Raw genomic sequence first — 25,772 nt, 5'->3', positions numbered from 1 at the left:
CCCATCCACCCCACCTGACCAACCCATCCACCCCACCTATCCAACCCATCCACCCTCACCTATCCAACCCATCCACCCCCACCTGACCAACCCTCTACCACTCCCCCCCCCCCTATTCACCCCGATTCACTCGCTGAGTTTGGGAATTCCTCACATAGTATGTGACGTCATCAGGAAACCCCTCCCTTCTCCGCACTGCCCCATCCAGCCAGCCCGCTAAAAATAGACCCAGATGATCAACTCTTCGAATAGTCCCATTCAGGTGTGTGCCTCTCGCTTTCTTCACTTTAAAAATCACCTCAAACCTCGGCGAAACAAGTCGCGTTTTTTTTTCGCCCTTTCGTTTTTTTAAAGATGTTACATCATTCGTTTCGTGCGGATCTGGTTTAAAATTTCTGGAATTCTTCTAGCAGTGGATACAAATTCCAACACATGTTTCCATTTTGCATGAAAAGGTTGGAACCCAATTGGACGCAGGCACGGTAACCTACAACAGGTGTGTTGCTCATGCCCCCCCCCCCCCCCACCCCAGTGAGACGTGCCCTGTGTTCATGTGAGCCGTTTAGTCGGGAGGCCAGACGCCATTGTGTTTACATTCTGGTTACTGACGACTTCTCCAACGGCTTCTTGGTGAGTACTCTATACACACGTACTCTCGTTATATCACCTCCCACATCACCCCTCTCTTAGTAGTTATAACACCCCCAGTCCTAGCTTCATCATGACACTAGCTACAGTTAAAACACCTCACACCCATACCACACACTATAACGGGATTCTAGAAATCTCGATAAAACACCTTCCTCCACATTCTCTCACCACTACGGCTATCTCATTCCATAATTCTTGCACCCCCTCCACCCTCTTCCACGACGCCCCCTGCTCTCCTATGTCTGAAATAGTGAATGTGGTTTGTAGTATGATTTTACGCTCTGCTAGTGCCATAAAACATATTTTTATCCCTATAACCGAAACGCTCATCAAACAATAATTAATCAGCCGGTCAATATGGTTTTGTATTGATTAATTAAGCGGAACGTGACGTCACGGAGTTGACCTGCGTGTCAACATCCAGGTATATCTTCGACTCAGTAGCGTCATCGATCTGATAAATCACTGACAGGCTAGTCTCCCCTCATCGATTCAATCAATTGGCTGGTCTCATCGATTCAATCAATAGCCTGGTCTCCCTTGATCGATGATTCAATCAATAGCCTGGTCTCTCTTGATAGATTCAATCAATAGGCTGGTCTCTCTTGATAGATTCAATCAATAGACTGGTCTCCCTTGATAGATTCAATCAATAGGCTGGTCTCACTTGATAGATTCAATCAATAGACTGGTCTCCCTTGATAGATTCAATCAATTGGCTGGTCTCATCGATTCAATCAATAGGCTGGTCTCACTTGATAGATTCAATCAATAGGCTGGTCTCACTTGATCGATTCAATCAATAGCCTGGTCTCCCTTGATAGATTCAATCAATAAACTGGTCTACCTTGATCGATTCAATCAATAGACTGGTCTCCCTTGATAGATTCAATCAATAGGCTGGTCTCACTTGATCGGCATATACGACATTCCTACAGGACATTATTTCAACACGACATTCCTACAAGACATTACACATATACGACATTCCTACACGACATCACTCTTACACGTGTGTCCCTCACACCAGATAAAACCTGTGCCTATACGAGACGATTTTAACAGAAACCCTGAATGTCACCTGCCAGTCGTCTGGTCCAGATTGGTGCGATTACCGCCAATTGTCAGCACACACTAGAGCACCTGTTCCAACGTGGCAGTCCCATCACCCCCCCCCCCCACACACACACACACACACGCGCACACAAACCCCTCACCCGATCTCCAACACAGCATCACTTATTTGTGTTGTCCCACGGTTAGTACACAAATTGTTGTCTCACGTTTAGTACACAAATGGTTTTCTCACGTTTGATACACAAATTGTTGTCCCACGTTTGGTACACAAATTGTTGTCCCACGTTTGGTACACAAATTGTTGTCCCACGTTTGGTACACAAATTGTTGTCCCACGTTTGGTACACAAATTGTTGTCTCACGTTTGGTACACAAATTGTTGTCCCACGTTTGGTACACAAATTGTTGTCCCACGTTTGGTACACAAATTGTTGTCTCAACTTTGGTACACAAATTGTTGTCCCACGTTTGGTACACAAATTGTTGTCCCACGTTTGGTACACAAATTGTTGTCTCACGTTTGGTACACAAATTGTTGTCCCACGTTTGGTACACAAATTGTTGTCCCACGTTTGGTACACAAATTGTTGTCTAACGTTTGGTACACAAATTGTTGTCCCACGTTTGGTAGACAAATTGTTGTCCCACGTGTGGTACACAAATTGTTGTCCCACGTTTGGTACACAAATTGTTGTCCTACGTTTGGTACACAAATTGTTGTCCAACGTATTGTACACAAATTGTTGTGTGACGTTTGGTACACAAATTGTTGTCTCACGTTTGGTACACAAATTGTTGTCCCACTTTTGGCACACAAATTGTTGTCCCACGTTTGGTACACAAATTGTTGTCCTACGTTTGGTACACAAATTGTTTGACAAAACAAATTGTTGTCTCACGTTTGGTACACAAATTGTTGTCTCACGTTTGGTACACAAATTGTTGTCCCACGTTTGGTACACAAATTATTGTCTAACGTTTGGTACACAAATTATTGTCTAACGTTTGGTTGTTTGTTTCTGACTCAACAAATTGTTGTGACAAAAAGATTAGGATAAAAGCGGCCAAAATTTGTGTAAAGTACATCATGATGGCGGCAACACGCGCTAGTCGACGATAAGAAATATCTTGGTGTCACGTGATTCTTTGTTGTCACGTGACGCCTTGTTGTCAGGACACTCGGTGTTTTTGTTTCATAGTTCAGCATCCACCAGTCATTCACACACACCAGTTGCATGAAAAAACTTTGATTTCAAAAGTTAGGTGACAAAATTTGATCATCAACCAAAATTCACTCGCTATGTTGTATCGTCTGCCAAGGTAAACAAGAAGACGCCTGTGTTGAGTGAGGACAAGTTCAAGGTCGAGTGGCTCACTAAAAGAAACATTCCTACCCGCCAGCCTCTCAGTGACTTCACGTCTGCTATAATAGTCGCAGCAAACAGTCGTCTGCTCATAGTGTGAGTAAAACCTGGCAAGTCTGAGCGCGTCACATTTTCATGCCTTCAAATTGTTTTTGTCTACGTCATTTTCACACCAAGACAAGTGTCGTCTGCTAGCCAGACACGAGTTCCCGCCCCCACCCCAGAGCCTCACCATGGTGACGGCCATGAAGGAGGTGACCTACTTGAAGTGTGCGGTGGTCGGGGACGACGCCGTGGGTAAAACGAGCATGCTCATGGGATATGCCACTAACCGCTACCCCACCCAACACGTGCCTTCAGTCTTTGATAACTATGCTGGTAAGTCAACATTCTCCTATAGGCTTCTCACAGACATGCTGACTCACGTACAATCTGACTCTCAGACAATCTGACTCACGGACAATCTGACTCACGGACAATCTGACTCACGGACAATCTGACTCACGGACAATCTGACTGACGGACAATCTGACTCACGGACAATCTGACTGACGGACAATCTGACTCACGGACAATCTGACTGACGGACAATCTGACTCACGGACAATCTGACTGACGGACAATCTGACTCACGGACAATCTGACTGACGGACAATCTGACCCACGGACAATCTCTCAGACAATCTGACTGTCGGACAATCTGACTCACGGACAATCTGACTCACGGACAATCTGACTCACGGACAATCTGGCTCACGGACAATTTGACCCACGGACAATCTGACTGACGGACAATCTGACCCACGGACAATCTGACCCACGGACAATCTGACTCTCAGACAATCTGACTCACGGACAATCTGACTCTCAGACAATCTGACTCACGGACAATCTGACTCTCAGACAATCTGACTGACGGACAATCTGACTCACGGACAATCTGACTCTCAGACAATCTGACTCACGGACAATCTGACTCTCAGACAATCTGACCCACGGACAATCTGACCCACGGACAATCTCTCAGACAATCTGACTCACGGACAATCTGACTCACGGACAATCTGACCCACGGACAATCTCTCAGACAATCTGACCCACGGACAATCTCTCAGACAATCTGACTCACGGACAATCTGACCCACGGACAATCTCTCAGACAATCTGACCCACGGACAATCTGACTCACGGACAATCTGACCCACGGACAATCTCTCAGACATTCTGACCCACGGACAATCTGACTCACGGACAATCTGACTTTTTTATTGACTTCAATATGGAAAATATTTCAGTGTCCATTACATTTTATATTTGAGTGCTTGTGGGAACCAGATATTTATAATATAATTTTTTGCCGGGTACAGGCATAAATGAGAAGGTTATATCACGCGTCAGCTGACCACATACAGTTGTCCATGTGAGAAGCACTGACTCTCCTAATTTAGTCCACCGCGTCAAACTGACGCAACATTTAAGAATGTTGCATTAATGCGTCACCAAACGTGTATTTTTAGACGCGTGGCATTTTTCCCCCCTAGAAATGAGTTTTTCAAATGTAAATCATAGCGGCACTATAGTTCTTGGAACTTAGTTGTTGGGGCGCGGGTGTGTCCACACTTTCGCCCAGACGCCACAGGGCGTGCTGTATGAAAATCTCAAGCGTACGTTGATAGCCCTCCGTAATCTTAAAATAGATCACCCTCAGCGACGGCCCAGATGTCAAGGGGGTCGGGGGTCGAGGGGCCACCTGTTACATTACTGCATGGCCTATGTGACCCATGGCTTGATTTAGCCATAGAATATTATAGTAGCCTGCCGGATCCCTAGTGTAGGGCGCTCTTTACAACGAATGTATGCGTCATAGTGCTCACGCGCTAAAATGTGCAAGAGATAGTCATGAGCGACCAATGCTTTTATTGAAGATAGTAAGTTGTTTATATTTGCTTTATTTTTGTCATGCGTTTTATGGTTTAATCCGCCGGCCGTTGTTTGTTGTTGACATCACGTTTGTATACCTTGACCCCCATGCTTGCGATGTAGTGATAGTGTCTCACGCCGATTCAGTTTGTAACAATCAAACATTGGGCAAGAAAATGACTCGACGGTTTTTTAAACATTGCTTTTGATAGTCCTTACATTTCACAGCCGCCCCGCCCATTTAGTCACGTCACATTCACAGCCGCCCCGCCCATTTAGTCGCGTCACATTCACTGAAGCCCCGCCCATTTAGTCACGTCACATTCACTGCCGCCCCGCCCATTTAGTCACGTCACATTCACTGCCGCCCCGCCCATTTAGTCGCGTCACATTCACTGCTGCCCCGCCCATTTAGTCGCGTCACATCCAATGCTGCCCCGCCCCAGAGGCGTATCCAGGTTTTCGTTGTAGGGGGAGCGGAAATAGCAAAAAAGGCGCCGAATATGTAATATTTTCTATATAAGTATATATATATATATATATATATATATATATATATATATATATATATATATATATATATATATATATATATATATATATATATATATATATATATATATATATATATATATATATATATATATATATATATATATATATATATATATATATATATATATATCTATAATAATAGTTTCGCTGTCTGTCTATCTATCTATCTATCTATCTATCTATCTGTCTGACAAGAACGCTGTAGAGAAAACACAAGCAATTTAAAAACATGCATAGTAATTCGAAAAACGAAGTATGACGTCGACACATTTAGCACAGAGTTGAAAATAATCTCAAGGCGGAAAGTGCACACAGTAATATAATGACGTCATTGATTCTGGCGTAAACATTGAATAAAGAGGAAATGTTGTCTAATCTAAGTGGTTTGCGTGAAGAGTTTCTTTCATACAATTCTTCGGGTAGGGGCGAAGCCCCACCCCCGCGTAAGAACGTCTGAGCCCCCCCCCCCCCCCCTCCCCAACTCAAAAGAAATTTCTTCATCGATACTCTATAATAAAATTACCGCCTAATTAATGTGTCTAATCTAAAAAGTGGTTTTCTTGCAATGGGACGGTAGACATGTTTTTTTTTTTTGGGGGGGGGGGGGGGGGGGGGGGGTGTGGAGGGGGTGGGGGGGGTGGTGTGGGGGTGGGGGGGGGTGGGGGGTGGTGTGTGGGGGGGGGTGGGTTGGTTTCAGTGTTTCTTTCAGACTTTTTCCTCCCCGGAGAGGGGTGGGGGTACTTGAAATTTTCGGGGGCGGGGGTAGAATTTTCTGGGAGGGGGCGGACACTGGAAAAAGTATATAATTATATTTCGTTGAATGGGACGGTAGACATGTTTTTTTTTGGGGGGGGGTGGAGGGGGGAGGGGTGGGGGGGTTGGGGGGCGGTGTGTGGAGGGGGTGGTGTGTGTGGGGGGTGGGGGGTGGGGGTGGGGGTGGGGGGTGGTGTGTGGGGATGGGTGGGGGTGGGGGGTGGGGTGGGGTGGGGGGTGGGGGTGGTGTGTGGGGGTGGGGGGGTGGGTTGGTTTTAGTTTAGAGAAAAGAGACAGCACTATCAGCCTAGCGCCCGTTGTACCCTTCCTCAACGGGCCATTTTTCTCGTATATATATATTAGCTGTATGTTATTGCTTCGATATGATGTAAAATAAATTTAAATAAGCACTCTGAAGAAAAAAAAACACAATGTAGGCCGACGAAAAAAACAAATATGGTATTACTCTTTAAAAAAAAAAAAAAAAAAAAAAAATATATATATATATATATATATTATATATATATATATATATATATATATATATATATATATATATATATATATATATATATATATATATATATATATATATAAACACACTGCAACCAAAAAAAACAATGAACGCGGCATAATCTGTTTCGTAATTTTTGTAAAAAAATTACATAATAATTCCTGGGACATCTAAGACTAGAGAAAAGGGGAAATAATCAATATCTTAATATAAATATGTATATGTCTACACATTTTATTATAAATATCAAAACAAGTCAATAATTACTTTAGAAACTAATAAAGTAGCTTAACACTATTCGTTTTTACAAAAATTATTTGTCTAAAATCAGAATTAAATATATTGTCTTTATAAATGCTAAAGTATTACAGCATAATGAAAGTTTTTTTTTAATCAGAGTTGTTATAAAAGCCAGCTTTTCACTCTACAAGTTAAACGTTCGGAATAATAATAATATCCTACATATAACAATAATATCGGTCTTACATTACAAATTAGGCAATTTTTTTAATTGCTACTGACAAGTTGTGTTTTTTAAAGATAATTTTTTAACATAATGAGAAGGTATGGGTTAGATCACTGTATTGCTCACACACATTTTACTGGTAATTAAAAAAACAATATTCACAGAGATTTACGTTTCAAATGTGCCGACCAAAGATAATTTTTTAACAAATATCAATGTTAAAAACTTTGAGTTTAAAAAGTTTCCAAAAAGGCGCCACTTTGCTAAAAATGGCCAGAGGGGGAGCGGCCGCTCCCCCTGCTCCCCCCCTGCGTACGCTACTGCCCCGCCCATTTAGTCGCGTCACATTCACTGCTGCCCCGCCCATTTAGTCGCGTCACATCCACTGCTGCCCCGCCCATTTAGTCGCGTCACATTCACTGCCGCCTCGCCCATTTAGTCACGTCACATTCACTGCCGCCCCGCCCATTTAGTCACGTCACATTCACTGCCGATTTGATAACATTGATGTGGCTACGTGCTGTTGGTGACATCTTGATGGGCTACGTGCTGATGGTGACATCATGGTGTGGCTACGTGCTGATGGTGACATCTTGATGTGGCTACTGGCTACATGCCATATTGTGTTGTGGCTACGTGCCACATCTTACTGTGGCTATCTTCGTTGATAACACGGACCCTGCTCTATGTTCAATTTATTTTATCGGTGTTTTGTTTTATCGGTGTTTTGTTTTATCGGTGTTTTGTTTTATCGGTGTTTTGTTTTATCCCTAGTTATGTTGTATTGTTACCATGTGAGGTCCCAAGAAGAAAACTTGTCAGTTACAGGTAGCCTGATTGTGGTACAGAGATTAAAACCTGTCTACCGCAGGTAACATGTTGGTCGGGGTCTCTGGTCGAGTACCTGCCCCGTGGCACGTCTGTTTTGTTCTGACGGGGCGGGGTGGGACTGGATGGACAGATCTACTAATATCTAACTGATAACCCGGTTACAAGGGTTGGTTTCCTGGGCTATATATAGCACAAAAGGTCGTTGTTGTACACCACAGCTGAGTGTCTGAACCATTACGTCATTTCTCATTAGCGAATGTTTTTTTTTAAATAAATAAATTTGTCCAGCCGCTTTATTTTATTGCCAGTCAACGAGATCTTGCCATGTCTGTCAACGATGTATTGTGATGGCCATTAACTTGATTTATATTCATGTTCGTGTCTTCATCAATTTTAATTGGTCCAGTCGCTTATTCTTCAATTTGTGTACTATCACCAAGTATGTTGGAATAGATTGTGATAAAAAAAACTAACAACTGGTAATTGTTGAAGTGGTCAGTGTTAATATTGAAGTGGTCAGCAAAAACTTGAATGTTGACCCTTCAATTCCCCCCCCCCCCCCCCCCCCCCCCCCCCCCCACATTCCAACAGGCCCCAGGCGAGCGGGCGCCTAGTACAGTTCGATGCCTGTGCTAAAAATAGCAGTGACGGGAGTGTCGCCCTCAAGGTACACAACTCCGATAAATCTTGTCAGGGGCCACTGGAGCAGTTAGAGCCCTTAAGTAAATGTTTCCCGGGCTAATCCACACAGATCCCACCATCGAACCCAACTGTGATGTGTTGTAATGCGGCAGTCACGGCTAATCATCTGTGGTGTCACTCGACTCAACCACACACGCAACCCTTAGGAAGTAGGTTGACAAGCCGGGCAGCAGACGATCTCGCCGTTTGGAGTGAGGCGAGGGATGGGTTGGAGCCGCTGCAACACCACAAGGCTGTTGCATCATGGGGTGGGCCCTAGTGGTGGACCCGTGTCCGTTCCATGGGCCGATGTTATTTACAGTAGGTCAATCTGTTTCTTTCAGACATTTTTCTCGGGGGGGGGGGGGGGACGGACTTCATGAAACATTGGGGGGAGGGGGGGGGGGGGGGGGGTAAGTATGTATTTTGTATACTACCCCGTATTATCCCTACTGTAAGCAGAGGCGTAGCGAACCCTCCCGGCGCCCGGGGCGAACTTTCAGTTTGGCTCCCCATATATATATATATATATATATATATATATATATATATATATATATATATATATATATATATATATATATATATATATATATGTGTGTGTGTGTGTGTGTGTGTGTGTGTGTGTGTGTGTGTGTGTGTGTGTGTGTGTGTGTGTGGGTGTGTGTGTGCATGTGTGTGTGTGTGACAGTCCGGAAAAAAAAATTATAATTACGCTTTATGATTGTCGTTCCCTAAAACTTTACTCGATGCCAATTAAATTCCCCTTAAGATGCATTATCCTTTAAAAAAATGATGATAACTAATGTCCAAAAATTATAGCGGTGCTAATTCGTTTAGGAAAGTCTTTTTATGTTTTATCTTTGGAACAGTCTCTGTTATGATATAGTACATAGTTGGATTATAAGTTTGTTAGATTAAGGTGAAACAATTGACATACAATAGCAAAAGTATTGTTTACATTGGAATACGATATGGGTATTTCGTTGACTGGTTGATTGTATAATGAAACAAGCTAGAGGAAACAAACTGGAATCCAACGGACACAACAGCTCGAAGTCTTGGATTTATCAGATGTGCGCTGCCTTCTCGCACACAGTCAACAACAAATTGTACTGGATGATGAAGCTGTAATAACCAGTTTAATGATAATAGCTGACGCCCATGACGTTAAGGAGGAGGCTGGATAATTAGGTTTCATCTTCATGAAAATCAAGTGAGTTGACGAAATGTTGCCTACGCCAATGTTCCTTATGAAGCCGAAACGAATAAAAGAAGAAAATCAAAAGAGTTTAGAACAGTGGGTTCCATCGAACCCAAGAGGTTCGGTAATACTGTCTCAGAGCTTTCACGGAGGTCAAGACACACACCCGACTCATATGATTCACGATCGGATTTTGTCAGTGTGGACGATACAACTATTAAGAAGGGTTCGGTGATTGCGCATATGAAACTGGTGGGGTTCGGTACCTCCAAAACGTTAACAACCACTGCTTGGAGTGTATTTTGTAGAAGGTGCAAGCTTATTTTGTCTACTTTTGGTCGTTTCTTTAGAAAATTTCGATAATAGTAGGCCTATATTACAATTTTAAATTATCAGTTAGGTTGAACAAAGTAATAATCAGTATATATACTAATTTTCTTCTCTCTTAAAATTTTGGTAAAGAGTGTCGCATTCCACCACCCGCTCCGACAGACTGCTATTTTACTGATCAGATAGCGATACAAGAATCCGTGATATTTATTTCTCTTTAATGAAGTGATCCAGGTAAGATGTAATGCAATCAAGTAAAACTATCTAATCTCTCACGATAAAGTTCAGAGAATCGTAAGAATCTTACAAAGAACTGGTCGCGTTATTACTTAGCAAAACTAAGCGGTGAAATAGTACATTAAGTTATAATACAATTTATTTCTTTTCTAAGTGTTAAAAGAGTTATCTAGTAACCGATCCAGTACAAATCCTGCGATTTTTGTTGATGAAAAAGAGTCCCACCATCTTGGACAAAAAATGGTAAAGCGGATTTTAAACGTCACTAACTCTTTTTTTATGTTACACAATCGTGAATTACGCTTTAGTTCAATGGTTTTCTTTTCTGAGTGATATAGGTTATTTATTCCTTAATCCAATGTGAATTTTTCCGATTTTAGTCTTCGAAAAAGCGCCCCCACCCCCATCTAGGAAAGCTAGAAAGCGGTTTTTCCGGTCACTGTTTTTTAAGGATTACGTTTTACAGTTACACAATCAAGGTAGAAAACAGTTAAATCAGTATGCAAAGGCTCTCAGCCGTTAAATTTCTTACTTTGACTGTTTATAATTCAAAACTGCAGCTTAAAATGAGCTTTAAAAAAAATTTCTACCCGTTTTGGCGCCCCCCTAGGGTCGGCGCCCGGGGCGGCCGCCCTCCCCGCCCTCCCCTAGCTACGCCTCTGAAAGCATTTAAAAATCTGTTCTTATAAACACTTTATATAGACCTATTTGTCTTATTTTCTAATTTTCACTAAATGGGTGGTTTTTACTTTCTCGATTATACGAAGTATAGAGAAAGTCTTGTCATCGTGCAAAAAAAAAGAAAATAGAGATTTTTACAAATCTCGACGTTTTACACCTCACTGATACGGAAAAACATAATTTTGCAATCTTGTCCGTATGTCTGTGTGTCTGTGTGCGTGTGTGTCTGTCTGTCTGTGTGTAAACACGATTACTTGAGTACCGTTACAGCTAGGTTGATGAAATTTCATATATAAGTATTTTATCAAAATCGTAGATCCGTATTAACTTTTGGGCGATTTCCGATAACCGGAAGTGGTACTTTTTCTACTTTGAATTTTTCGAAAGCTTATAACTTGAGTACTATTTCAGATAGATAAATGAAATTTCACATTTAAGCAAAAGATCTAATTCTCTATCTTCTCTCAAATTTTGAGTAATTTCGGTTGACCGGAAGTACTAATTTACGCTATTTCCGATTTCTCAAAAAACGCATGTAAATTTATAAAGTACTAATAATATTGCGCACTATTATGCACATTTTTTTTTTTGTGTTCGCTTGGTGCGCAATTCTTTTTTCTATGAGATTCTATTCTATTTTTAAAAGTTTAAGTAATTAAAAATCATGTCTATATTCCAAGTTATATAAGAATATTCGAGAAAGTTTAGGGGAGATCACTCCCGGTTTATTTTATTTTAAAATAGTATTTCGATATTTTAAGTTTTTAAATACAAGAAGTACCATATTTATTCTCTTCATTCTGTTCGTTCTATCTTCTCCAAAACACGATAGGTATCTGGCGATCTTGACTGTCCCTTATTATCGTTCTTTGCGGCTGCTTGATGAGAGAATATTCTAGAACAGCTCACTCCGTCAACTTGCTGATCAAGTGATCGCTAGTACATAGTCCGGTTATCTCCCCTTTTGTTACAGAATATTGTTGATTCTTATGTCTTGAATCTTATCCAGTCTTATCCACAGATTACAATAACATTTTAATGTGGGAAAAAGAAACGGATGCATCTGGGAATTGTTGCATAAGAAGTAAAGCAAAAAAACTTTCTGCTGTCATTTAAATTGTAATTACCTTCACGCAGTGGCGTAGCCAGGATCGTCTCAAGGGGGGGGGGGGGGGGGGGGGGTTCCAATTTTTACCCGGGGACAAACTTTCGATTTGCACCCCCCCCCCCCAAACTTTCGAGTTGCACCCCCCCCCCCCTCATACTTTTTATATATACCGAGGGGTCTAACCCCCCTTGCCTACGCCACTGCCTTCACGATTGGACAGAGATTGTTACGTTAGGGATGGGTTAAAATTGTAATTACCTTCACAGTTGGACGTTAGAGATGGGTTAAAATTGTAATTACCTTCACAGTTGGACGTTAGAGATGGGTTAAAATTGTAATTACCTTCACAGTTGGACGTTAGAGATGGGTTAAAATTGTAATTACCTTCACAGTTGGACGTTAGAGATGGGTTAAAATTGTAATTACCTTCACAGTTGGACGTTAGAGATGGGTTAAAATTGTAATTACCTTCACAGTTGGACGTTAGAGATGGGTTAAAATTGAGTTACAAGATTTGACCACAAGCGACTAGAAATCAGATGTGTGAATTTTACAAAAACTGATCAAAGTAAACACTAGGGCTAGTTTCGGTAAACATTTATTCAATTCTTGTATTAGTAAAAAATAAAAATGGTGTATATAATTTGTAAATATGTATCAAAATAGTTTTATTTATACACATAAGTTGTGTATATATAATCTATACATTTAAGTTTAAGAGGCCAGTGTGTGCACATAAACATATGTAGATGTGCACATAAACCTATGCAGGTGTGCACATAAACCTATGCAGGTGTGCACATAAACCTATGCAGGTGTGCACATAAACCTATGCAGGTGTGCACATAAACCTATGCAGATGTGCACATAAACCTATGCAGGTGTGCACATAAACCTATGCAGGTGTTCACATAAACCTATGCAGGTGTGCACAAAAACCTGTGCAGGTGTGCACCACCTCTACCGGCATGCATCACTCCTGTTCCTCCTGTTGTTCCTCCGTCACCTCCTCTGGCTCCTTGGGTTCCTTGGGTTTGTTCTTCAGCGCCTTCTTCTCTGCCAGAAGTTTCTTCTTCAACTCGCGGGCCTTCTTCTTGGCGTCCACTGCCATGGCCTTGCGGACACAGTGCGAGCGCCACAGTGACTGGATGACCAGCACGGCGATGACCGTGTGGCGGAAGGTGGCCTTCATCATGTGCAGGGCCACCCGGGCCATGTGCCTCTCTTCCATGATGGCGTCGTAGGCCACTTTTAGGTTGTAGTAGGTCTCCTCGAGCTCGGCTAGGATGATCCTTTCATCAGCGTAGTACATCTCAATCGTCTCAATCGCTTCCTTGGGAAGACAAATTAATAAGGAGTAGGCTGTGTTAAGGGCATTCATGTATCACGTGTACGCGAAAAGGAGGGGGGGGGGTCTTTTGTTCTAGACTGAGGAGGTTCAGGTCTATGTTAGTGTCCACTTGTTAAGTTTAACGTCACCTAACCTGCATTTAAAATATCAACAGCAATTCTCGCGTTAAAAAACTCCAGCTTAGGGGTCATCTAAATACGACGTCACGCTTTTTTAAAAATTTGATAACTCTCTTGCGTCACAAAAAGCCAGGCTCCCCCCCCCCCCCCCCCGTAAAATGAGGTCAAACTTAGGCCCACCATCCCCCTTACAATTGCAATTTTTGTGGGTTAGGATGGGGGTTTAAACAACGATTTCTTTCTAAAAAAAAATAATTGAACTTGGTCAATATTGAGTATATTGATACATTTTAATTGCAATTTTACACACAATTCAAACTTTAACATTTTAACAACGCGAAATTAAAATAATTTTCTAGCATTATTGTATTGCTAAAGTTTGTCGTCACTTTGGGGTAGGGATGATTCTAATACCTCCCGGCTTACGCCACTGTTTAGACCCACAAAATCGATCGTCTATAACATTGCACATCCCCACCAAATCGATCATCCATAACATTGTACATCCCCACCAAATCGATCGTCTATAACATTGTACATCCCCACCAAATCGATCGTCTATAACATTGTACATCCCCACCAAATCGATCATCTAAAACATTGTACATCCCCACCAAATCGATCGTCTATAACATTGTACATCCCCACCAAATCGATCGTCTATAACATTGTACATCCCCACCAAATCGATCATCTATAACATTGTACATCCCCACCAAATCGATCATCCATAACATTGTACATCCCCACCAAATCGATCATCTATAACATTGTACATCCCCACCAAATCGATCGTCTATAACATTGTACATCCCCACCAAATCGATCGTCTATAACATTGTACATCCCCACCAAATCGATCATCTATAACATTGTACATCCCCACCAAATCGATCATCTATAACATTGTACATCCCCACCAAATCGATCATCTATAACATTGTACATCCCCACCAAATCGATCATCTATAACATTGTACATCCCCACCAAATCGATCATCTATAACATTGTACATCCCCACCAAATCGATCATCTATAACATTGTACATCCCCACCAAATCGATCATCTATAACATTGTACATCCCCACCAAATCGATCATCTATAACATTGTACATCCCCACCAAATCGATCATCTATAACATTGTACATCCCCACCAAATCGATCATCTATAACATTGTACATCCCCACCAAATCGATCATCTATAACATTGTACATCCCCACCAAATCGATCATCTATAACATTGTACATCCCCACCAAATCGATCATCTATAACATTGTACATCCCCACCAAATCTATCATCTATAACATTGTACATCCCCACCAAATCGATCATCTATAACATTGTACATCCCCACCAAATCGATCATCTATAACATTGTACATCCCCACCAAATCGATCATCTATAACATTGTACATCCCCACCAAATCGATCATCTATAACATTGTATATCCCCACCAAATCGATCGTCTATAACATTGTACATCCCCACCAAATCGATCATCTATAACATTGTACATCCCCACCAAATCGATCGTCTATAACATTGTACATCCCCACCAAATCGATCATCTATAACATTGTACATCCCCACCAAATCGATCATCTATAACATTGTACATCCCCACCAAATCGATCATCTATAACATTGTACATCCCCACCAAATTGATCATCTATAACATTGTACATCCCCACCAAATCGATCATCTATAACATTGTACATCCCCACCAAATCGATCATCTATAACATTGTACATCCCCACCAAATCGATCATCTATAACATTGTACATCCCCACCAAATCGATCATCTATAACATTGTACATCCCCACCAAATCGATCATCTATAACATTGTACATCCCCACCAAATCGATCATCTATAACATTGTACATCCCCACCAAATCGATCATCTATAACATTGTACATCCCCACCAAATCGATCATCTATAACATTGTACATCCCCACCAAATCTATCATCTATAACATTGTACATCCCCACCAAATCGATCATCTATAACATTGTACATCCCCACCAAATCGATCATCTATAACATTGTACATCCCCACCAAATCGATCATCTATAACATTGTACATCCCCACCAAATCGATCATCTATAACATTGTACATCCCCACCAAATCGATCATCTATAACATTGTACATCCCCACCAAATCTATCATCTATAACATTGTACATCCCCACCAAATCGATCATCTATAACATTGTACATCCCCACCAAATCGATCATCTATAACATTGTACATCCCCACCAAATCGATCATCTATAACATTGTACATCCCCACCAAATCGATCATCTATAACATTGTATATCCCCACCAAATCGATCGTCTATAACATTGTACATCCCCACCAAATCGATCATCTATAACATTGTACATCCCCACCAAATCGATCGTCTATAACATTGTACATCCCCACCAAATCGATCATCTATAACATTGTACATCCCCACCAAATCGATCATCTATAACATTGTACATCCCCACCAAATCGATCATCTATAACATTGTACATCCCCACCAAATTGATCATCTATAACATTGTACATCCCCACCAAATCGATCATCTATAACATTGTACATCCCCACCAAATCGATCATCTATAACATTGTACATCCCCACCAAATCGATCATCTATAACATTGTACATCCCCACCAAATCGATCATCTATAACATTGTACATCCCCACCAAATCGATCATCTATAACATTGTACATCCCCACCAAATCGATCATCTATAACATTGTACATCCCCACCAAATCGATCATCTATAACATTGTACATCCCCACCAAATCGATCATCTATAACATTGTACATCCCCACCAAATCTATCATCTATAACATTGTACATCCCCACCAAATCGATCATCTATAACATTGTACATCCCCACCAAATCGATCATCTATAACATTGTACATCCCCACCAAATCGATCATCTATAACATTGTACATCCCCACCAAATCGATCATCTATAACATTGTATATCCCCACCAAATCGATCGTCTATAACATTGTACATCCCCACCAAATCGATCATCTATAACATTGTACATCCCCACCAAATCGATCGTCTATAACATTGTACATCCACACCAAATCGATCATCTATAACATTGTACATCCCCACCAAATCGATCATCTATAACATTGTACATCTCTACCAAATCGATCGTCTATAACATTGTACATCTACACCAAATCGATCATCTATAACATTGTACATCTCTACCAAATCGATCGTCTATAACATTGTACATCCACACCAAATCGATCATCTATAACATTGTACATCTCTACCAAATCGATCGTCTATAACATTGTACATCCACACCAAATCGATCATCTATAACATTGTACATCTCTACCAAATCGATCGTCTATAACATTGTAGTTCATTTAGATTCTAGCCACTGTTATTGTTAAGCTCTAGTTATGTGCAGTGTTCTAAGTTTGATGGTCACAATTCTTATTCAATTGATGGGGAACAACAACACATTTGATTGCGTAAGAACTTAACATTTTAGTGTCAAGGGTTTAAAAGCTGCATGTTACTGACTGAGTGAAAAAACTACCCGTTAGTGATAAAGTCAAATAAAAACTACCTGTTAGCGTTTGAAAAAAAAAATACCTGTTTGAATATCATCTCATCGTCATATTTCTTGATCCAAGAATCAATTTCAGTTTCCAGTTTGTATTTCTCCTATACAATAGTCAACAAATAGAATCAAACAGGTTGCTATATAACTATATCAAACAGGTTTCTATATCACTAAATGAAGCAGGTTTCTATATAACTAAATCAAACAGGTTTCTATAACACTAAATGAAACAGGTTTATATATAACTAAATGAAACAGCTTTTATATAACTAAATAAAGTACGTTTCTATATGTAACTAAATGAAACATGTTTCAACATCTATATATATATAATTCTCTTCTGGGAGCCGTTAGAAAACAAACTGCAAGCGCCTCCTTACAGTCCCCTCTCTTTCTCTCTATCACTATCACTACCACCCCCACCCCACCCCCACATGGTCTGGTGAGTTGTGGTCACGCTAAATTAAATGTTTACAAATCGTAGAGCCGGGTTTAGTGACGGCTATTAGGGGCAGATAATTTAGTTTGAAACGATTTTAAACTTACAGGAGGTAACTAAGAGGAGGCTGCTTTCACGGGGGGGGGGGGGGGGGTGTAGGGTCGGGGTTAGGGGAAAGGGGGGGGGTGTAGTGTTTAAAGTAAATATTTTCAGTGGCAGCATTGGTACTGTCGAATTCACAAATTATGAATTACTGAAAAGTAGAAAATAAAACAACTAAATAGGGGCGTATGATATGCCGCGGGTCGGCTCGTATAATTAAAATAAGCAGCTTTTTAAATATGACTAAATGAAACAGGTTTTTAAATATAACTAAATGAAACAGGTTTTTAAATATAACTAAACGAAACAGGTTTTTATATTACTAAAAGAAGCAGGTTTATATATGCAACTAAATGAAACAGGTTTTTATATAACTAAATGAAACAGGTTTTTATATTACCAAAATAAAGCAGGTTTATATAATAATATGCAACTAAATGAAACAGGTTTCTATATAACTAAATGAAACAAGGGAAACTATTATATTACGTGGAACCTCTTCAAGAGGATGTCTAACGATGGGTACTTGATTGAGCTGAGTGGTTTCGGGAAGTCCGGCCAGGGGAGGGGGTGACTAACTAGCCAACCGGCCAGGGGAGGGGGTGACTAACTAGCCAACCGGCCAGGGGAGGGGGTGACTAATTAGCCAACCGACCAGGGGAGGGGGTGACTAATTAGCCAACCGGCCAGGGGAGGGGGTGACTAATTAGCCAACCGGCCAGGGGAGGGGGTGACTAATTAGCCAACCGGCCAGGGGAGGGGGTGACTAATTAGCCAACCGACCAGGGGAGGGGGTGACTAACTAGCCAACCGACCAGGGGAGGGGGTGACTAATTAGCCAACCGGCCAGGGGAGGGGGTGACTAATTAGCCAACCGACCAGGGGAGGGGGTGAATAACTAGCCAACCGGCCAGGGGAGGGGCGGCCATGGGAGGGGGTGACTAACTAGCCAATCGGCCAGGGGAGGGGGTGACTAATTAGCCAACCGACCAGGGGAGGGGGTGACTAACTAGCCAACCAACCAGGGGAGGGGGTGACTAACTAGCCAATATACGAACCCAATTTGGATGAACTGAACCAACATAGAGCATGGAAGAGGGAAGGAGGTACAGAAGTATTTCGGCCGGTGGGAGGGACTAGGCTTACCATACACACACACACACATATATATATATATATATATATATATATATATATATATATATAACTAGGGTGGCTAGATCCCTTCCCTAGCCACCTCTAGACTATGCAACTAGGGTGGCTAGATCCCTTCCCTAGCCACCCCTAGACTATACAACTAGGGTGGCTAGATCCCTTCCCTAGCCACCCCTAGACTATACAACTAGGGTGGTTACATCCTTTCCGTAGCCACCCCTAGACCCGCCTAAGGAGACACTTACATTTCTAAGATCCGCCTCTGTCTCTTTGTTGGACAGTATGTCCTTGTTGAGGTCACTGAGCAGGGTATCAATGTCCTCCTGCATGTCGTGGATCTTGGTCTCGCTCGTCTTCGCCTCGGCAAGTTCCGTCTTCTCCGCCTCCGCTCGGCTTCTACGGATAGCCTCGTCGGCAAATTTTTCTATTTGGATCAGATCTACTTGGAGGCACTTCAACACCTGGCATTTCTCTTTGTACTGAGACAAAGTGGGGCATCGAGTTCGTTGCGGATAACTTTCCGCCGCGTTGAGTTGCTGGATAAAAGGATTTGTTTAAAATGAATGACTCTCCCCCAGCACACGTCTCTTTTCGCAGTAACCAGCTCAAAACAATTTTCACACATGTCCCACTACACACTTGTCCCACTACACACTTGTCCCACTACACACTTGTCCCACTACACACTTGTCCCACTACACACTTGTCCCACTACACACTTGTCCCACTACACACTTGTCCCACCACACACCTGACCTACTACATACTTGACCCACTATCACTTGTCCCACTACACACTGTCCCACTTGTCCCACTACACACTTGTCCCACTACACACTTGTCCCACTACACACTTGTCCCACTACACACTTGTCCCACCACACACCTGACCTACTACATACTTGACCCACTATCACTTGTCCCACTACACACTTGTCCCACTACACACTTGTCCCACCACACACCTGACCCACTACACACTTGTCCCACTACACACTTCTCCCACTACACACCTGACCTACTACACACTTGTCCCACTCACCTCATCATCGTCCTCAAACGAGAGTGCGATCTCGATATCTTCCCTGAGTTTGGCCAGCACAGCCTCGTTGTGCTTGTCCTTCTTGAGCACGGTCTCCAGGTAGGCTTCCCTCTCCATCTGGTCCTTGTAGCTGCTACACAACCGGAACTGCATCGTCTCGCGCAGGTCACGCATCACCGACAGGAACCGGAAACCTTTCGTCGAACTCCACGCCTCTTTTTTGATCATCTCCATGGCCGCCGACCCCAGAGGAAATTTTTTGAGAAGGTTTCTAAAGGAGTAAGCAATCTGTGGAGGTGGAGATTTTCTACAGTAACGAATGGGCGACCTGTGGGCCATATATAGGGTTTCTTTCAGACATTTTGTTCGGGGGAGTGGGTGATGTACATAAAATTTCAAAAAAAAATTCAATTCTTCTATTTCATCGTGGGGGGGGGGGGGGGGGCGTCACAATAAGATTGCCTAAAGTAGTCTGCGTTCCATTATAGTTTCAAATGTCCTACTGATTAAGCACCAACTAATTAAGCACTGACCTGTTAATTAATTAATAACTGACCTGTTCTGAAATAACGCCGACTGCGCGAAGTTCATCATCGAGTTCATGTTCGTAACTGAAAGCAAAGCTTGGAGCTTGATCTTCTTCTTCTTCTGTTTTCTCATCGTCGCTTTTGATTTGATATTCCCTGGCCGAATAGTTAGAATCTGTTTTACCAACGTTCTTAAAGGTGTGCCATTTCTTCACAGTTTTTTCCCATTTCTTACTTTTCTTTTCTGGGCAGGCTAGGTAACTCGTAATCATTTTCGGGAGGTTATTGCGCTTTGCTATAGGGACATAACCTCCAAACTGGTTCGTTTCCCCAAACCCGATACAGCCGATGCCCTTTTTTTTCTTGGCCTGTTTTTTCTTTTCGTCTGATTCTCTGCACTTATTAACTTTCAATGGAAGGGCGGATGTATTTTCATCCTTTTCACTTTTAGCTCTCGATGAAACAGCTGATGAATTTTCATCCTTTTCACTTCTAGCTCTCGATGAAAAAGCGGATGAATTTTCATCCTTTTCACTTCTAGCTCTCGATGAAAAAGCGGATGAATTTTCATCCTTTTCACTTCTAGCTCTCGATGAAAAAGCGGATGAATTTTCATCCTTTTCACTTCTAGCTCTCGATGAAAAAGCGGATGAATTTTCATCCTTTTCACTTCTAACTCTCGATGAAATAGCGGATGAATTTTCATCCTTCTCTTCCGCGGCCCCGCCCTCGTCCTCCGCCTGCGCGATGTCTGAAGCGTTGTGAGACCGTTGACCGGCCAGACCGGTCTGCCGGCTGTTGCTCTCCTCCAGTTCGTCCTCCGGCAGCCCGTCTATCTTCTGCAGGTTCGTCTCTGACAGGCCACAAAAGTCCTCCTCCTCCCCCTGCTCGTCGTCCTCAAAGTCGTCGAAGTTGTCGAGCAGGTCCAGGTAGGTGACCGAGAGCTTCTCCTTCTTGGAGCTTGTGGCCGTGGACTGCTTGATTTTGTTGAGGAACTCCTCCTTCATCTCCTGCAGGTTGGCCAGCCTCTCCCTGTGCGTGTAGTAGTTCTGCAGGATCCTGTTGTGGCGCTTGAACATCTGCACCATGTCCATGCTGATGGTGACGGCGAACTTGTCCAAATTGTTGATGATGAACGGCATTGCCATCGCCACGTGTGCGTGTTCTATCACTTGGTCTAGGCAGGACAAGATTTTAACCGCCTCTAGGTTCGCACATTCTTTCATTGAGGGGTCGATCCTAATGCCCTCGGCACTGGATTTGGATTTTTTGATATGGGGAAGCCTGAAACGGGATGGTATTTGGCTCGCGTACAAATCATCCGCCATGATTGTTTTTAATGCGGATATGTGGGTTCTATATCCAACAAAAGCACTTACGTGTTCGATCGATCTAGTCTATTCTAATCTAACGGCCGCGACGTGAACCTTTGGGCAGCAAATGCCAGATATACGTGGTGGTGGATTGACTTAAGCCGACTAGTGGATCTCTGACCTGAAGATGGCGACTGAGAGAAATTCTTCGACAGTCCCATAAGACGTCAGCCATCTTGAGTGATAGCGCTATGTATGCGCACCAAAAAATCTTTCCCGCTGCACCGATATGTACTGTGGGATCTTCCAAATTGGCGCTTTCTCGTAATGAAATTGTACAAAATAAAGCTAGATTGACCTCCCCTAAGCTTCCTGTTAAATTCTTTTTTTGTAATATTGGGTTGGGGGGGGGGGGGGCAAACTTTGAAGACTATAGATATGGTTTTATTGAGTTTTAATACTAAATTTTTATGTTTAGAATAGAATTGCGTAGAAACATGAATTACGCACCAAATGAACGCAAACAGTGTGTGTATATCCCAGCGCAAATTGGTACTTGATAAAGGAAACATTGAATACATTTTTGCAATCATGTATGTCTACGTGTGTGTGTGTGTGTGTAAAAGTTATTCTGACTCAGGAAGGTTGAAAAACGTCAAAATATGTCAAAATGTTGACTTAGATTTTTTCCACGACTACAATACATCCTTTATATTCCGTATACGATAAAGTGTGTGGGGGAGGGGTGTGTGGAATTTCACTTAATTTTTTGCACGATTGCAATACTTCCTCTATACTCTGTATACGAGAAAGTAAAAACTTTTTAAAACCCAATTAAAACATATAGGCCTATACATATTTATACACAATATATATGTTATATATATATATATATATATATATATATATATATATATATATATATATATATATATATATATATATATATATATATATATATAACATATATATTGTGTATAAATATGTATAGGCCTATACATATTTATACACAATATATATGTTATATATATATATATATATATATATATATATATATATATATATATATATATATATATATATATATATATATAACATATATATTGTGTATAATTATGTATAGGCCTATACATATACACATATAGGCATATATATATATATATATATATATATATATATATATATAATATATATATATATATATATATATATATATATATGTATATATAATATGACAGGGTCTCTCAAGATGGCTGGCCGACAGATCCTTATGCACATCATAGACACTCAAGAATATGTAAGTGGTTGTTTTTTAAATCATTTTAGTAATAGCACCATATCTCTTAGCACTTGTTGTGCCATCCATTACATTCCTTCCACATGACATGTCCCTGCCACATGACATGTGGTGGCCACATGAGATGTGATGTCACATAGCATGTGCCTGCCCCATGACATGTGCCTGCCAAATGACATGTTCCTGCCACATGACATGTGATGTCACATAGCGTGTGCCTGCCACATGACATGTGCCTGCCATATGACATGTTCCTGCAACATGACATGCGACTGCCACATGACATGTGGTGGCCACATGACATGTGCCTGCTATCATTACCACAACCCATGTTCTACCAGGAAGAGAACCCGATGTTCCGTCAAGACCTGTACGTAGGAACACACGTCATCTTCGTCTGCTTCTCCGTCATCCGGCCTGTCTCGTTACGTCACGTGGAAGATGTGTGGCTGCCGGAAATACGCTGCCACGCCCCCACCACGCCCTTTATTCTAGTCGGGGCTCAGGCAGACCTGAGGTAAGCAGTGTTTCTTGCAGTCTTTTTTCTCCGGGGGTGCACTTGATATTTTCGGGGGGGGGGGTCAACATTTTCCGGGGGGGGGGGCGGACACTAGTAAAAGTATATGTTTACTATATAAATTCCATATCGTTCGGGGGGGGGGGGGTAGATGCCTGAAAGAAACTCTGGAGGTAAGAAAACCTTTTGTCATAACTGCCAGCGTCCTCTTCAAGTTTAGAAAGTTTGTCGTCTGCCATAACCAGAGTTTGTTTCTGGCATCTCTTAATGTTAAAGCAAGGATTGAGCGATATTTTCTGGCTATATTGACTTCATCTCGTCTTAACTTTAATACGAATAGCATTGTTTTGTGTGACACAAAAATCTAAAATAACCGGCCCAAATTTTGGACAGGTCGGCGGAAGCCATCGTTGAGATGCTGGCCACAACTGACCAGCGTCCCGTGACCACAGCAGAAGGCGCGGCGTTCGCCAGACGTGTTGGCGCGGCTTGTTACATAGAGACCTCACCGGAAGTGGAGAAAAACGTACGGAAACTGATCAATGGCGCCATCGCTTCTGTTCTCAAGGTCAAGGAGAGTGACTCGGTTTCCTGCTCGATTCTGTAGAGATCTTGCAGCAGACAATCTTCGCCGTTTGTTCAAATTTGTTGGGTAAAATCAAATTTGAGTTAACAACTTTCAGACGCACAATATAGTTCTTTGCTAAACAATATGGACATATGCCAAACAATATGAACATTTGACATACAACATTTGTCCTATGGTTTTGGTATTATTCGATGAGATGTTGCTCTCAATCAGACAAGCATACAGATCTGATTGAACCAGCAATAAACATAACCTTACAGGCTAACAGATACCTTCACAGTTGGGCAGGCTGAGTCTACTGTACCTTCACATTCGGGCAGGCTGAGTCTACTGTACCTTCACAGTTGGCCAGATAAAACGTGTCTTCTATGTAAACCTGTGTGGCCAGGTTTCTTGTCCCATGTACACATCACTCAGTGCCTATAGAAACATGTCTAGTCATTTTACTAACCCGCAACAATACGGATACACCAGGCTATTCTCATTCCTTCGACGACTTCTCATGTGTGTAAATACAAATTGATAGTTGTGACATGCCATTTCTCATGTGTGTAAATACAAATTAACAGTTGCGACAGGTCATTTCTCATGTGTGTAAATACAAGTTGGTAGTTGCAACAGGCCATTATAGGTTGCTCAGGTTAACATGTTGTTATCAAAACTAGTGCAACGTGGCAATTTGTTATTCCGTTCTTGAAGTGCCTAGAGAATAGAATTCTTGTAACTTGTGACGTCTATTGAAACACTTACTTCCCCGATGAGACGTTTGCTGGAGCAGAGAGACCTTAACCAGAGGGCTGTAGTTGAGTCAGTGGGTCGGGTGTCACCCGGTGCGGCACTTAATGGTGTCACCTCCAGAGGCGTAGCGACCCTTCCCGGGGACAAACTTTCAAACTTTCCATTTGCACCCCCCCTAAGACTTTCGATTTGCACCCACCCCTCAAGTTTTTCTCTGTATATTTTGCTCTTTATTTACCTTGGTGTCACCCCCCCCCCCCTAAATGGTGTCACCCGGTGCGGTCCGCACCCCCCGCCCCCTTCGCTACGCCTCTGAGTAGAGTACCAGGTACAGTTCCTCACTTTGACCGGATCCACTTCATCACACGATTCACACCCTACATATGGGCTCTATCATCTGCCTTAACCCATGGCACACATTATTTGACTTCACCCTTGTGCCATGGGTGTCCCCTCCCCCCCCCCCCATCATTTAACTTCACCCTTATGCCATGCACCCCCCCCCCCATTATTTGACCACCCTTGTGCCATGGGCCCCCACATGATTTGACTTCACCCTTGTGCCATGGGCCCCC

At 42.1% G+C, this 25,772-nt stretch overlaps 2 protein-coding genes across 2 annotated transcripts; one reads left to right on the top strand and one right to left on the bottom strand.

Annotated features, from left to right (window-relative positions):
* The first annotated feature begins 294 nt into the window (after positions 1 to 294).
* Positions 295 to 25,324, top strand: LOC131946387 (rho-related GTP-binding protein RhoQ-like). Its single transcript, XM_059307122.1, has 5 exons — positions 295 to 630; positions 3,049 to 3,470; positions 23,295 to 23,353; positions 23,695 to 23,870; positions 24,264 to 25,324. Exons 2-5 carry the CDS (start codon positions 3,326 to 3,328, stop codon positions 24,475 to 24,477), a joined length of 594 nt encoding a protein of 197 aa, XP_059163105.1. The 5' UTR covers positions 295 to 630; positions 3,049 to 3,325; the 3' UTR covers positions 24,478 to 25,324.
* LOC131946285 (myosin-3) lies at positions 12,957 to 22,311 on the bottom strand. The gene is made up of 5 exons (XM_059306981.1): positions 20,773 to 22,311; positions 20,217 to 20,504; positions 19,420 to 19,710; positions 17,508 to 17,579; positions 12,957 to 13,705 (listed from the first exon to the last, which is right to left on the bottom strand). The coding sequence occupies exons 1-5, from the start codon at positions 22,069 to 22,071 to the stop codon at positions 13,346 to 13,348; spliced, it is 2,310 nt and encodes a 769-aa protein (XP_059162964.1). The 5' UTR covers positions 22,072 to 22,311; the 3' UTR covers positions 12,957 to 13,345.
* Positions 25,325 to 25,772: the final 448 nt, after the last annotated feature.

This window comes from Physella acuta, unplaced genomic scaffold (assembly GCF_028476545.2).
Source record: "Physella acuta isolate Inbredline_101_S28 unplaced genomic scaffold, ASM2847654v3 ptg000051l, whole genome shotgun sequence".
In the NCBI taxonomy this organism is placed as follows: Eukaryota; Metazoa; Mollusca; class Gastropoda; family Physidae; genus Physella; species Physella acuta.
The sequence above is the reverse complement of the archived record's forward strand: the minus strand, read 5'-3'. Positions and strand labels throughout refer to the sequence as shown.